The following is a 13412-nucleotide window of genomic DNA, read 5'->3' on the forward strand; positions in this document are numbered from 1 at the left end:
ACACATTTCAGTGTAGTTTCTGTACAGTGTACTGTTTGATCTGTACAAGAAGAGCAGTCAAATGAGGTTTGTTTCAGTTGTGCTTTATTTTACTGACATTAGTTTTTAAGGATCTTTGCATCATTCCTAAATCATGGTGCAGTGTATGTATCATCTGAGCCAAGAATTCTTTTTCCTGTTGTGGATATAGTAGATTAGAATTCCAAATAAAACTTTTGAAGCAATTTAATCTGCACAGGGCCTAAATTAGTGCATTATAATTTATAATTAAACTGCTCAACAATAGTTAGATAAGAGATTTCTGGTAATATTAGGTCCCACTTTAGGACAGATCTCAAGAAATTTCTTACTGAAGAACATTTCGTCAAAAACATTGCAAATACATTGTTCTGTTGCGGCTAAAGGAAATGTAAAATAAAACTGCAGGTGCTGAAAATGTGAGATAAAAATGCTGAAAATACTGAGCAGGTCAAACTCTGCTGAGGTCTGTGACTAAATACTTGGAGTGCCATACTTATCTTTAGGAGTTTGTACCAAATCTGTCGTGAGGGGACATTATTAATTCAAATAAGAATTTTGCAAACATTTAGTATATCACATGCTGGTCTTTAATGCACTTTGAGCTACTCTCAAGAGATTTACCCATTTGTAAATGAGATCAGTAACATTGTCAAGCTAGGCGTGATCAGCACACAGTACCCCTACCAACATATAACTGTGTTATTGGGTTCACAGGGAGTGATTATTTCCCAGTTCTAGATAATCCATAGAGTCAGTTCTGAAGATCACTAGTCACTAGTCTAACTTACTTCTGATGATAAAGTATGTTCAGAATTATGTCAGCAGCAGCAAAAATATGCTGAGGTTACATAATATACAGTCATAGAGGTAAAAGGGAGATTATCCATTCTTGTAGAAAGTAACTTCCCAGCACTATGCCAAGAGGATAAATGTTATTTTGCTTACTAAAATACAAAGAGAATTCTGTCAAACCAAGAAAATTTTCAGTTATTGTTATAAATTCAGAAAAATCAAAATAAAGAAAATGTCTTAAAACATAGTCTGAACTTAAATAGTTCAGATCAACAGTAACAATATCATTCATTCCCAGGCTGTTCTACTGGGCTTAATGCATCACTGTATTGTTTTTGTACTAATCTGAATAATCCAGCTGCAGCTCTATTTTCATTCACTGCTAAGGATTATTCCCCTTATAATTATATTCCATAATATAAATCTGAGTTTTGGCTGAGAAAGTATTTAGTTAATGCAACTTAATAACTTAAACTGGGCATGACCCTCTTATAGTATACACATAGGTAATATTTCTGTTTGATATTCAGTGTTAAATTAGCATGGCATGTTACCTGAATATCAGAACATACGGAATATAGTTAGACTTTAAAATATAAATGTTAAACTTATATTCGGATCAGTAGAAATAAGATGATAATTAATTTGAGGTTTTGAAAATGCAATCTACTTTTTAAAAAGCTACTTGTAAACACTATTGGTATTCTCTTGTTTCCTCAGAGGCTCAGATGTTATGTTACAATGATTGAAAATAAGGCGAGGGTCTAACCTTGGTCTTATTTCACAGTGCATGTGAACAGTTCAATTTATTTCTAAGTTAAATCAGGTATTTTGATAAACATAATTCTTGTGAGTAGCTTTTGAAGTAATATAATTCAAGGCTACAGTTACTTAAATGTAAAACTATTCACTTTAAATAACTAGTTAACTAATCATTCATTTTGGAGAAAAGTACCAAAATTTAGAATCCTAATGCTAAAATTAATTTTAAAATATCATGTGAGAGGATATCAGTTGCAAGAGCACAAGGGAATGCAACTAATGGGATTGTTCTGTTGGAAGCAGGCATGATTTGATGGGATGGATGGCCTCCTGTGTACATAAACATTTGGGGAGTGGTTTCGAGCAACTCAGCTTGCGGTCCAATTTCTTACAACTGTACATTGATCTATGAAAAGGATCAAGGGAAGTGTGTGAAGCAAACCTCTGCAAGTGAATCTAAGGATCTCTGCATATGCAGCCAATTGTCATTCACAGCAGTTACTCTTTGTTCTATGAATGATGATGGATGCTGCCTCATAAAGTAGCAAGTCCATGGTGATTACAGATGTTGCTGGGTTCGGTGAACTAGCTTCAGGTTGTGTTGGAGATGGAGGTTCTCTTGTATCTGTTAGAATTCTGGCATCATCCACTATTTTCCAGTTATTTATAGTCCATCCTTGACAAGCGTGAAGATCTTCATAATGAACGAGGAGCAAATTTGGCATTGAAACATGTTAAGCCAGTAGGTCACCATTGCCTTACTAGAACATAAATGTAATGCAAAATAAATAGCAGATTATCAGTTCTACAAATCTTCTAAAGGACCTGCCAACAGCATTTCAGATCTAATTAACAATGCCTCCAACCTTTCCTTCCCTCTTTTAAATTACTTACAATCTCCAAACCTCTCCAAACTTTTGTTACAGCTATCAGGAGTTGTTAGGAAGGCATCTTACACCCTTATATTTGGGAATTTTGACCCTTAATCTTTTTGATTATTATTTTACCTTTTGCATCACTATATCTCAGTAGCTAATAGATAATTTTTTCCCTTTCTCTAGATTTTATCTAAACACCTCCCACTGCCCCCCTGTTCTTATTCTTTAGTCTCATACTTGATCTTCTTCACTTCCCTGCACTTGTAGTTCTTTAGTCCAGTGAGGCCATAAGAAATTCTGAATAAATTTTGTTTTCTCTTTTTATTCCACCAACCTAATAGATCGGCTATATCTTACAGATACATAAACAAGAAAATCTGACAGCTTTCAGCTTCTCAGCCTGGGCTGATAGCCTGGCAGAGCGGAGTGCTCAACCACTGCAAAATCTGCTTGATTCAGTCTTTTCAATAGGATGTAAATCTAAGGGGTTCTGCAGTGAGTTAAGTAATCTTTTATGCTGGGTTATTGTCCATGCAGTGAAGCTGAAAAGATTTCTATTGGGTCCCAGTTGCACTTGTTGAAAGAAAGGAACAATAAACATAATCGAAGTAACTGACAAAAAAATACCTGATTTAATGATAGATTCGATGGCTATTTTTGAGGGTGGAATTACTGTTAAAGCTATGATTTCTTATGCCATTTCATTACTAACTTCTGATAGTTTCTTTAAAGAAAACCGTATAGCTGAGAATTTGAGTGGACTGTGTTATTTAATGCACTTAGATTGAAAAGATAAGAAAAAGTTAAAAATTGGTAATTTTGGCATAATTTTTGATCAGATATTGACAAATTTCATGTCATATGCTTAAAATATCTGCTATACGGTGCAGTATTGAAATCTTTAGAAACATTTAGTTACAACTGTCATTAGCAGTTACAGAAGTATCTCTTGAAATGTCATGAATAAGTTTAATGTTTCTTTCACTATTTTGACTTTTTTTCATTATTTGTACCATTGCTCATTCAGTCACCTGCTTGCTTACTTTTCCTGTCTCTTTCACTCATGCATGACAGCACGACGATCTTGGCCTAAGCCACCGCCTGCACCTCCACCCATAAAATCGCGGCAAAACAGTCTTAGTCAGAGAATCAGAGGCATGCCTAAACAAATACCAAGTACTGTTACAGCTTTTTATTTCAGTTATTTGTTTCTTTATAGCTTGTTGCTTTTTATAATCCTTTTACTTACCTTGGTTACATTGAGTTTGTTACAGAAATATATGGTCTGATATAAACTTAAACAAGAATTTGCTGTTTCGTGATAATGATTGGTTAAATTTCTAGTTAGAGCACAGGAAAAGAATACTTTTGCCGTTTTTGTTAAGCATTTGGTGCACGCGACATTCACAAATATAAATGTCAGCACAAACTAACAGTGTTGCTGCATAACATACTGCATGATGACTTGAAATGCTTTGATAAAACAATGTTGTACAGTAATATCTTTTTGACAACCAACTGTGCTCCAGTTAGTTAGTTTCTTTAGTCTTCTGGTCATTGATTTGAAATGTGCCTTTCTATCTCTTAAGCTTTCTTTTGTGAAGCATACCATTCAAGTTCGACCTTGCCCCAAGATATGTGTACATCAAAGAGAAAAAAATGAAGAACTTTTTGGATTGGATTGGGTTGCTTCATCCAGACAAACGTCCTACAATATATTTATAAACTACTGTGTAGTATAGGACATAATAAAATCTGAACTTGAATATTGCCCTATCCCCTGGATAAAATACTAGCTGGAGCACTGTACAATTTTATTAAACTGGAATAAACAATGAACTATATTTTATCTAATTTCTTGTACAGTGTTTTGCCAAATGTATATTTGATTAAATACTAAAACGATAAAAGTAAATACACATAGGTATTGGCTTCTTAAATAAGAAGTGCAAATAGGGGAAAGTCTGGTTTTTATATATTGCTCATTTATACTACTATTCACCACAGAAAATGTAGGACAGTTAGTCACTCCTGCCAAAAAACTGGAAGATACAATTCGTCTTGCTGAACTGGTTATTGAGGTGCTGCAACAAAATGAAGAGCATCATGCGGAGGTGAGTGTTACCCTTAATAGCTTACAGACTAAGTTATGTGGTTTGAAGCCATTTTGATAATGTTGGCTAATAACTGCATAAAATTAGTTCTATAGTGTCTAAATATATCATCTAATTGTAATGAATAATCTTAATTAGATAGAGAGATGAAGTCCTCAAGATGCTATAAAACGGCATGAGTAACTCAGGAGTATGTTCTCTTGATAGATCCAATAAAAACTTAAAGATATCATTTTAAAATTCCTTTCCTGAATTAACAAAGATTTCTCTGCTCTAATTTTGGTGTTAAGTATAATGACCAAATGAAATCGTGTACCTTTGTTGTAGTCATCTTATACCCGAAGCACATCTAAGTTACTGGTCTAAACCTGGTATGGATTCAAACAATGTTCATTGACAACCTCAATTTCATTCCTTGCATTAGGTCTTGTACAATTTTTAGGTGGATATTTCCAAGCTTTTAATCTTCCAAGAATGGTGAATGGCCACCTTAGAAGAAAAAGTATTGTGAACTTTCACTGCAACTACTTCTGCACGGTTTTCTCAGATGGAATATTGATGCAAAAGCCTTTTTGAGTTTTTTTACTGCAATACCAAGAAGGTTACTAAAGATTTAGTTAGCTGCTATGCAACATCACTAGTGATGCTCAATTGTTTCCATCCAAATTCTTTCTATTCTTCTCCAGAATTCCAGATTGCTTGAAAATTTCACATAAAATTTGGCATTGACAAGTTAGTTTTTTACTAAACTGAACATGTGAGATAATTTCTGGATAGAAAATAGTTAGATTTCAATCACCTTGGTAGCCATTACTTTTGGTACTTAGCAGCCATTTTAAAATTGCATGCTTTCAACATTTGCAGAGACTTGGTGGAAAATCAGGATTACAATGGTAATGCACTGTGTAAATACACCTGCCTTTCAAATTCTCCACACGTATGACACAATTACTCTTTACAGCTTTGATAATTCATATATGAACACAATAAAGCAATATTCAGAGTTGAGACAGGTTTCTTCTTTCAGTAAAATCTCCCTCTCTATCAGACTAATAATACAAACGTTTGTAGAATATGCTGCTTTTTACTCACTCTAAGTGAACGTGTGAATTCATAACTCACAGCACACTGAAAGTTAGGAAAAGTATTTGTGCCCTCAGGAATTTCTAGTGTGTCCAGATTGCTTCTGTTCACTGGAGCTTTTATTTAAGCTATAGGGCTTTTTTTTTGAATTATTAGTGCAATATGCAACAAAGGGCTTCTTCCCCCATATAACATTATCAGATGTTTAGTATTAACAGTATCTTTTATTTTAAGAGTTTTATGTTGCTACATTTTCTGATATTTTCTTTGTTGTTTATTTATATATTTCTATATTAAATTTAACTTTCTATATAGATTGTACTCATATTAACCAGACAAAAGTGTGAAATTGGAGTATTGAATCCATAGTGCCTTTATTATTTGGTACAAAGGTAATGCATCGGTCCCAACTAATACCTGATTTACATATTCAAATTTCCTCCCTTCTGTTCAATCATTGTTGGATTACTACAGGGAAAAGAGGTATGTGACCAAACTGAATGAAATAAGTCACCTCCCCATATGTCTCGTGCATGTCCTAAAGATACCATCCTTCCTATTGGGATTTTACCGGCCTTCCCTGCTCTTATTCTTCTCCAAAGCAGTCTACTGCCAACTGTCAGCACAGTGCTTGCAAAACAATTGTTTCGACTTGATATCTGAAATGGTTTGCTTGGGCTGGCTGAACAGCCTGTGCATGTTTTATTGGATGTTGTATCAAGCACCAAGGAGCTGCATCATCCTACCAGTCCTTACCTACTAGAAAATCCCCTAAACCCACTATATTTGTGTCATAGATTAGAGTAGGAATTTGTTCTCAGCCTCTTGTGCTAAATGTGCGTGCATTATGGCAGTTGCACCTTCTACTGAAGTTGGCTCTATTGACGTCAATGGAGACAAATTGTGAAGACCAAATACTATGGACCCTGTTACTGTACACTTTTAGCACAGAAGATGAAGAACGAATTTTTACCCTGAAGTCAGAACTTCAATATTGCTTTACAACGTAGAATATAACATCAGTTCAAATACAACTGAAAGTTAAAATTTAATGTCATAAATGTATAGAGTAATTTTGGTGTGAATAGGAACTATCTTAAAAGAAGTAAAATACGGTTATTGTTTCTACCAGTATGAGTATGGATTTTGAGTCATGCATTCCACCATATTGTTGCAAGATAATGTAGTTTATTAAAAATACTGATTTGGACAAAGTGATTGAAGAATGAACAATAACAACTCTTGATAGAACTTTGATGGAATTAAGCAACTTGATTAGTAGCACATGATCAGATTAGCACATCCATTAAAATAATTCGCAGATGACATTATGCAGCTGCCTTCCACAAAGATCCCTCCATAACAAAATAGTCATAATTACGGTAGCATGACACTTAGTGCAATGCTATTACAGCTTGGGACATTGGAATTCAGAGTTCAATTCTGGTACCGTCTGTGACGAACTTGTATCTCCTTTCCCTGTCCAAAAACACACCGGTTAGTAGATTAATTGGTCATTGTAAATTGTCTTGTGATTAGGCTAGTGTTAACTAGGTGAACTTCTGGGCAGCATGGCTCAGACTGGAAAGGTCTGTTCTGTGCCTGTATCTCTAAACAAATAAATTTGTTGTGTATGCTTATGCACTTAGTAAAGAAACTTGTCCACTTGAAAAGAAGATTGGCCACTTAAATGTGGTATGGGTTGTTGAAATTGTGAACCAAGTCACCGGAGAGACACTGAAGCTAGTGGATATAGGAGTGTTTCATTCAGCAAAATCGAGCAGCGGGCATAATACTGAGACACTGTCGGAAGAAAAGGCCTGCCCAACTAATATGACATGACATTTTTATATGCTAAAGATCAAAGGTCAAAACAAATCAATTCTATAGTTACAGTGTATCTACATCACTTCCTTTGAATTACATATAGTTTTCAAACACGTCTTTCTTCACGCCTACACTCCAGACGTTCAAAATGAATGTTAATCCCCACTGACTCTAGGCCGCATTCATGCATATGAAGGCATCTGAGGTGTGTTTCTTTGTTTGTGATGGACCCCAGCCTGCAGCTCCAGGAAACCCATTATTCTGAGCTGCATTTTAAATTCAATCTGCAAACCACACTCAAATCTGAAGAATGGCTGCTGTTGAACTAATATTTGCTATATACCCTAACTCCAGAGTACACCCAAACAGTTCCTACTCTTGGACCTCCTGGCCAAAAATAAATTTGTTCCAAGAAAGGCCATACTTTAAGGAGGAGCCTATTAAATTAGGCAGGAAAAATGCCCTGTGCTTTGGACCCCCTTCCCTAATTACCTATCATCTCCCTAAATTCATCTACATCTATGCTATTATCCATAATGTCTACCCACAAAACCCTAAGCAGATATTGTTCCAGAAATTTGAACACCAATCTTTAAAATGCAGCCTTGTCATTTGTATCCCTGCGGGCCAATTGCAGCGTAATTCCTTATCTTCACTGATAGCGAAAGCTCAGCAGTGGCTATCGGTCAGGGGCACCAGCAAGGTAAATGTATCAGGCTCACAGGCAACAGTTCGCACTCATGTCATGACATAAGATAGTCAGAATCTTGATGACCGGTCACTCAGACCCTATACAGGAGGGGCTGGGGTGGTCTCTGTTTGGATGTCTCCAAAGACCTCACTCTGGTGGCATCCCCTTCTGGATTGTCCACTTGATCGCTCGCCCAACCATTGAAAGGGCTCCGATGTGTGTAATTTATTTTCTTTCTCGGTGTGCCACACCATTAAAGTTGGGACCTTGATGTGTGTGCTGTAACTTGGATCCTTTCCCATCTATTTTCCCCAAATATTTTTCCATTCTGTACAACTAAACAACTGCCTTCAGCAACCAGCCTTGGTTATAGAGTACAGTTACAGTTACACTTTAACATGCTATTCACGGATTGCTGCCATGCTCTCTCGGTGTCCTCTGCCTTCACGTTTGCTGTGGGTCTGCTTCGAGATGTGGTTAGGTCTGATGCAGCCGGCTGGTGTTCATCGCTTAGGTTCTCTGCAATGACACTGCTACCGGGTACACCTGATCTCCCACTCTGTCTGTGAGGGGCGACAAGAAGGTGAGTCGTATGCTTTAACCCGAGTCCAGTGTTTCCACTGGCTATCTTGCTGAGTCTGCACACCAACACAAGTGTCATTTGTCCAAAGCACCACCTGTGGTTCTATCCACCTGGGAGTGAAACCTGTCTTTTCAACCAGCTCGCTTTACCATGGCTTGGTCACCTGACTGTGGGGGAACTATCGTCTTTCCTTCTGGTTCTCTCTGATCCGCAATATGTTGCTGCTGCCTTTGTTCGATCCCTCATTGTGTTACCCTGGTTACAGTGGTCCTTCATGTCGCTCTGTAATTTTACTAAATTGGCAGTTCAAGTTTTTTCTTGTACTCTTGTAATTTCTGTTGCTTCTTGTTCTTTCACTGCCCTCCTTACACAGATGCCTGCCCATTTATTCCCTTTTTGCTTTTACTATCCCCTTTCTGGTGAGCCTTTAATCACTGCTACCTCCTCAGGTAGTTGCACTGTTTCTAACAGCTCCTGGCTGTGTTTGGCTGTTACCCTTGGGGCTGCTGTCTCTCTGTGTGCCATGTTAGCTGCTTCGTGGATCACACATGTTTGCTGTCCTTGTCGTGTCCATCTTATTTCTCCTTTTCCTGAGTCTATGATAGCAGCTGCCTTTGTCAGTGTGCCTATCCCCAGGACAGTACCTTCATTGTTGACACACCCAGAAATCTGCAGGAAGCTGCACTCCCTCAATCTCAGGTACCTGGGGCTTATTTCTCTCCGCCCTCATTGTTTCATCTCCTGCGTTGGTAATGTAAATTTCCACTTCAGTGATGGGTAAGGTTAGATCAGTTATCAATACTGACAATTTATTGTCCACTAACATTTCACATTGCTGGCCCCAAATAAACCTGTGTACATTTGTGGATGATCACCACTGGCAATAGAGGCAACCGTCAGCCTCTATAATTGGGTCAGCAGTCAAATCGGAAAGAGAGGGCACTGCTGTGGATTCTGCCAGCTTTGGTGAATGATTCTCACCTTTTGCTCTCATTTCAGGGCATGCCTCCAACCATCTGGGTATAACCTCTCCCTCAGATAGCTCCACACTAATTCCCACACGGTGCAAAATATAAATAACGGATAAAAATTAAACAGTACATATTGAAAACCACAGAGTATGTACTCTCAAATCTGCCACTTGTTGTATATCTCTGCATTTAAAATTGTTACACCAAAGTTACAGGCTTATTCTTAAAACACACAAACACACCTGCAAATGTGTCTGCTCCTATACAGTTCCCCTAACAAATATACACTGTAACCCAGTCAGTAACCACCCTTCGTAACTGGGGGCCCTACCTCACGAAATTAATACAAAAATGTCCAGTCTCTTACGTAAATACAGGTGCACCCACATGCACCACACCACTTCTATATCCACCAGTTCAGCTGTTTGTCGTGTTTATGACACTTTGTGATCTCATGGTGACCGGCCTGAACAGATCCAAGTGTGAGTGCTAATTTTAAAAATAGTCACTCGCTTAGGCTGCTGAGATCGCTGGCCACACGATGGGTTACAAACATATCACGGATGAACCCCCAAATGTTGTGTCTGTGAACAAAGTCACCGGAGAGACATTGAAGGTAGTGGATATAGAAGTGTTTTATTCAGCAAAATCGAGCAAATGGCATCACACTCTTGGAAGAAGAGGCCTGCCCAACCCAATATTACATGACATTTTTATCTGCTAAAGATCAAAGGTAACAGCACAACAATTCTATAGTTACAATGTATTTACAATGCTTCCTTTGAGTTACATATAGTTTTTAAACAATTCCTTCTTCACACCCATACTCCAGACACCCAAATTGAATGTTAATCCCCACTGACTCTAGACTGCATTTCCTCTACATGCAGGCTTCTGAGGTGTGTTTCTTTGTTTGTGATAGACCCCGACCTGCAGCTTCAGGAATCCCATTGTTCTGAGCTGCATTTTAAATTCAATCTGTAATCCACATTCAAATCTGAAGAATGGCTGCTCATGAACTTAATATTTGCTATGTACCCTGACTCCAGAATATGCCCTAACATGAATGTAATACCAAATGTACCTCATCAGAGCTTAATACCATCACAACAGAAGGAAAGAAGGTCACTACGAACCTGAGCAAGGGGATAGAGCAGCTGTAATTGATGCAAAAAAAAGAACAAGGCAAATTTAAATATTAATTTTGATAAAATGTATGTAATTTGTTTCATTAAAATAAGAACTCCACCACATCAGACATCTATATATCTGAATTGACTTTCCAATAGTGTAACACGATTGTAAGTAGGAGCATTACTATCATGCAGGGTTGCTATGGCATTGCAAAGCACTAATTTCACTAATTCCTGACGAAGGGTCTCGGCCTGAAACGTCGACTGCGCCTCTTCCTATAGATGCTGCTTGGCCTGCTGCGTTCACCAGCAACTTTTATGTATGTTGCACTAATTTCACAGCCGATTTTACAGGCAAAAGTTTAAAACTGAATCCAGCCATAGATAGAAATCTATGCAGTGAGTTTTGTGTCATGGGGAAAGGGGTGGCATTTCCAGCTGGTTGGATATACGAGGGGTGATTGATAAGTTTGTGGCCTAAGGTAGAAGGAGTCAATTTTAGAAAACCTAGCAGATTTATTTTTCAACATAGTCCCCTCTACATGTACACACTTAGTCCAGTGGTCATGGAGCATACGGATCCCTTCTTTGTAGAAGTGGTCCACAGCAGGGGTCATTGATAAGTTCGTTGCCTAAGGTAGAAGGCGATGAGTTATTAACTTCAAACTTTCTGCATTATCACTCAAAGAGTTGAACTGCACGTGCATGTAACGAGAGCGTCTTGGACCTCTAGGTGGTCCATAGCAGGGGCGATCAATAAGTTTGTGGCCTAAGGTTAAGGAGATGAGTTATACAGCTCTCGTTACATGCACGTGCAGTTCAACTCTGAGTGATTCTGCAGAAAGTTTGAAATTAATAACTCATCTACTTCTACCTTAGGCCACAAACTTATAAATCACCCCTGCTGTGGACCACTTTCTGGAGGTCCAAGACACCGACTTCTACAAAGAAGGGATCTGTATGCTCCATGACCGCTGGACTAAGTGTGTAAATGTAGGAAAAATAAATGTGCTAGGTTTTCTAAAATTGACTCCTTCTACCTTGGGCCACGAATTTATCAATCACCTCTCGTAAACAGTGCTGTGGTGTTACTATGAAGAGAGAGAGAGAGAGAGAGTACTCAATAACAGAGTCCTTTCACTTCCCCATCCACGCTCACCCAACAATAATTATAGCCGAGGCTGTAATAGATCATAAGGGTTTTAAAGGTAGGGGTGACACTGTTTTGGAGGAGTTCTGATTCTGGCATTGGGCATGGATCAAGGGATAGGCAGATCAATAATGAACATGATCAAAGGTGGATTATCAGTTCGAAAGGCCCGAGGACAACAGCCCGGTAGCCTCTGTGCATATGTGCATATAACCAATTTCCCCCGGGATCAATAAAGTATGACTATGACTATTCAGCATCCTCTTGGAAGATCGGATCTAATTTCAGAAAGTCTGTGACCACTGCTCTAAGTGCCCAATTGCATGTAGTGATTGAGATTTTAAAAAGACAATCAACCTTGTCGTATACAAAAACAGTATGCCATGCAGTAGAATTAATAGGTTGAGAAGTTCCTTTTTATGTTAACTAGGATTACGGATGTTAGTACTTGATTAATCTATTCTTTTGAAATTGCAGAATTCCCCACAAATTCCCTCAGCCATTTCATAAATATCCTTGAAAATAATTACACATTCTTCTTGGAATGGATTTATACTGAAGGATTTATATTCCAGATCAATCTGACTCCTCTTTATTTATGGGATAGGTGCACTACCTGAAAGGGCAGCATTTATCCCCAATTCCCCATTCCTACTTGGTGGTGGCTGCATTTTTTTTTTGCCTTCTGGTGAAAATGCCATTGTGAGGGGATTCCAGGATTTCAACTCAGCGACAATGAAAAAACAACAATTAAACTTTAAACAGGAAAAAAATTTTCAGGTGCTGGAAATCCGGAGTAGCACACACAAAATACTGGAGGAATTCCACAGGTCAGGCAGCATCTATGGAGAGGATTAAACTGTCAGCATTTCGGGCCAGGACCCTGACCTACTGAATTTCTCCAGCATTTTTGTGTGTAATTATTAATTTTATACTCGGAATAATGTGTGCTGTCAGATGGGAGTGCTCCCATGCTTGTATTTCCATTGTCCCTAGTGGTGGGAGTCATGGGTTTGAGTGGGACTGCAGTCACAATAGCCTAGATGAGTCATTCCAGTGCATTTTGTGAATAGTGGTTCACTGATGGCAGATGGAGTGTATGTTCAGGATAATAGGTTAGGCACCAATTGGACAGACTGCCTTTTACTGGATGTAACCAAGCTTTTTTGTGTGATTGGAGCAGCACTTGTCCAAACACATAGAGAGTGTTCCATTGAACTCTGTGCCTTGTGATTGGTGGAAAGCCCTCAGGAGTCAAAACATCAGTTGCTCACCACAACTTCCGCTTTTGTACCAAAGTACTGATGGTTGATTCCCTTAACCCCACCCACCCCATTCTTTGTTTTATTGGAAGTCAGTCAGAAAGAGCAGGAGTTCTTTGTCCTGTCCTTCAGGCCCATCCTACGT

General features: G+C 38.3%; 1 protein-coding gene across 9 annotated transcripts in view; it reads left to right on the top strand.

Annotated features, from left to right (window-relative positions):
* Positions 1–13412, top strand: part of cadpsa (Ca2+-dependent activator protein for secretion a) — a 513475-nt gene that overhangs the window by 397224 nt on the left and 102839 nt on the right. For all 9 annotated transcript variants that reach the window (XM_063067977.1, XM_063067980.1, XM_063067978.1 and 6 more), the window contains one exon: positions 4461–4567. In XM_063067977.1, coding sequence (XP_062924047.1) covers positions 4461–4567 — 107 coding nt within the window. The remainder of the gene's footprint in view (positions 1–4460; positions 4568–13412) is intronic.

This window comes from Mobula hypostoma, chromosome 15 (assembly GCF_963921235.1).
Source record: "Mobula hypostoma chromosome 15, sMobHyp1.1, whole genome shotgun sequence".
NCBI classification, from domain to species: Eukaryota; Metazoa; Chordata; class Chondrichthyes; order Myliobatiformes; family Myliobatidae; genus Mobula; species Mobula hypostoma.